Raw genomic sequence first — 2,425 nt, 5'->3', positions numbered from 1 at the left:
TATGGGTTTGTGATCTTTGCATTAGATCTGTTTCCCATTCCTGTATTTGACATTTACTAAAAGCAAACATCTCTTAACTAGGTCTTGAGTCATTATCTATTTGGCTATTTTACCTTCCCTCCAGCAAACAACAGCAAGGAAGCAAAAGCATTCTGTCATGTGCAGCTGCTCTAAGGGCTATGCACGGCTTAGCAAGCCCACTCAAAGCATGCACCGTGAGAAATAATTATAAGGTGCAGATAAAATATAAACAATCATAAAAACTGCAAAAGAAATTGAAGACTTGTACAAAAAGAAAAATCTTAGAATAAATTATTCTAGAAGATTATTCAGATGTGCCTCTCTGAAGACGAGCCTGTGTCCAAAAGCTTGTTTGTTTTCCCAACTGCATCAGTCAGAGGATGCTACCACTCCCTGTGGACCTTTAAATCCTTAAGCATGAAACATACATTTCCAAAAACCATGTGATTTAGGTTATGGACACACCATTTCAACAATGCAAGCTAAAAAAAAAAAATAAAATAAAAAAAAAAAATTTTTGTCCTTCGTAAAGCAGTCCTGTGGTTGGGTACATGATGTGACCACATGAAGAGCTAAAAGAAGCTAAAATTTATATAAAATTATCAATCTTAATGATGCAGAAAGCAGAAATGTCCACTGCAGCACCACCTGTCCGTCAGAATCAGGAAGGATGCATTCAACCACAAGTAGCATGTGGATTTAGCACCTTCTGCTAAAGAAATGATCTTCTAAGTACTGCTAAATATTAGTGTGTACTAAAATTTAACTTTTTTTTTTTTGAGAATTACAAAATATGCAGTGATACAGGCAATTTGCTTTCCACTATGTTAGCTTGCCTAAATTTATGACTATTACCTCCCAGCCCAGTCCAGCAACAAAATCTTCATATGCTTGGCTTCCCCTTGCATTGGACAGTATTGAACATTTGTCTTCCTGTCCTTCTGCAATGTAAAACACTGCAATCTTGTGAGTTTCACGGCTGTAATTAAGTATAAAAAGAAACAAAAGTTAAAGAAATTTTAGCTCAAAATTATTTTAGATCACCTGCACTCAAAAGCTATGAACAGGTGATCACGTTTAACTCTACACGTGCATTTCTTTTATGCTCACAAATACATCACTCAATTTCAGTTACAGAAATGAATTTTCACTATTTTCACCACACTGCAGAGACACCACAGTTCAGAGAGTGGAACCAAGTCTGTTCCTTCCATGCATCAGCAAAACATTTGATGACCAAGTTCCAATTACAGGGTTAATCACTTACATCTGTGCAACCTTGCCAAAGACAGTAAGATTGCACAGGTGTTAATGGGAGCATAATTTGACCTACAGAATTTTAATTACAGGGTGATGATATACAAGAAAGGAAAAACATTATTGACTTTCAGATCCTGGGTTGAGTTTTACAAGGATGACAATGACAGTTGACTTCTTTAAAAGCAAGCTGAGTGGATTTGGTATGAAAATTGTTCGGATACAAGAAAATAAGAACTCTGCAATGCTGCAGACACTTTTCAAAGTAATGTATGTCAAGTAATGAAAAATAAAAGCTAATGTTCAGAACTCTTATGCCACTACTTGGCTGTGCAGTAGTTGTATGGAGATTACCCCTTAAAATATTGCTCTTGACACAGGGATCATGCTGTAGAAAATAGTCCTTTGTGTGAGTTGAGCCAAGGTCACAAAACATTTTGGAACTTCTTTCCTCCTCTCCCAGCTAAAGAAAACAGGAAATAGGTTGCTGTGTCTTATTGTTTGCGACTGATTTTGAACTCTATGTATATAAGTGCCAGTGAAAATAGCTTGTCCATTCAGGCTCCAGAAGTCTTTAGAAACAAACAATCCATTTGTCATACAAATATTTGTAATTGCTAACACATGCAATTTTAATGAATTTTTGGTTTCCATGATGTACTTATTCTTTCTTTGGAAACACTAGCCCTATCAATGGTGTGTTTAGTAAACATTACCTACCATTGGCGGGAATCCAGATTTTTCAGTTCTCGTAGTAATTTTGAATTTTTCTTAAGAAGATGAAAGCTTTTTCTATAAATACATTAAAAAAAAGATTTGAAAGAAAATGTAACACAGTACAGAGACAGTATATTCTCATTCAAATAACGAAGAAAAGGGAATCAAATTAGCATGATCCAAATGATTTTTTTTAAAAAAATATTATTATGGACAATCTACAGATGTCTATTTAAAATAATCACTGAAGCAGGTATATGTAAAAGTTCAAAAGTATGCTTTGACTACCACTTAGCTATATTATTCTTGCTTTCTTAAGTGAGCACAAATTTGGGGGTAGAAGTGAGACGAGTAAGAGTACCATAAACATGTTCTGAATCCTCGTTTCCTACCTTCTGTCCCAGGAGTTCATTCCCAAGTCATTTAGCAA

The 2,425-nt window shown here is 35.2% G+C and overlaps 1 protein-coding gene across 1 annotated transcript in view; it reads right to left on the bottom strand.

Moving 5' to 3' along the window:
* The window catches only part of LOC104531399 (ral GTPase-activating protein subunit alpha-2), a gene marked incomplete at its 5' end in the record, with an annotated part of 103,867 nt that overhangs the window by 62,991 nt on the left and 38,451 nt on the right, over positions 1–2,425 (bottom strand). Inside the window, 3 exon segments of the mRNA XM_029087048.1 lie at positions 877–1,000; positions 1,999–2,070; positions 2,388–2,425. The exon segment at positions 2,388–2,425 is cut by the window's right edge and continues 29 nt beyond it. Coding sequence (XP_028942881.1) covers positions 877–1,000; positions 1,999–2,070; positions 2,388–2,425 — 234 coding nt within the window.

This window comes from Antrostomus carolinensis, unplaced genomic scaffold (genome assembly GCF_000700745.2).
Source record: "Antrostomus carolinensis isolate BGI_N321 unplaced genomic scaffold, ASM70074v2 scaffold13809, whole genome shotgun sequence".
NCBI classification, from domain to species: Eukaryota; Metazoa; Chordata; class Aves; order Caprimulgiformes; family Caprimulgidae; genus Antrostomus; species Antrostomus carolinensis.
Note: the sequence above shows the minus strand (reverse complement) of the source record. Positions and strands in the feature narration are given on the sequence as shown.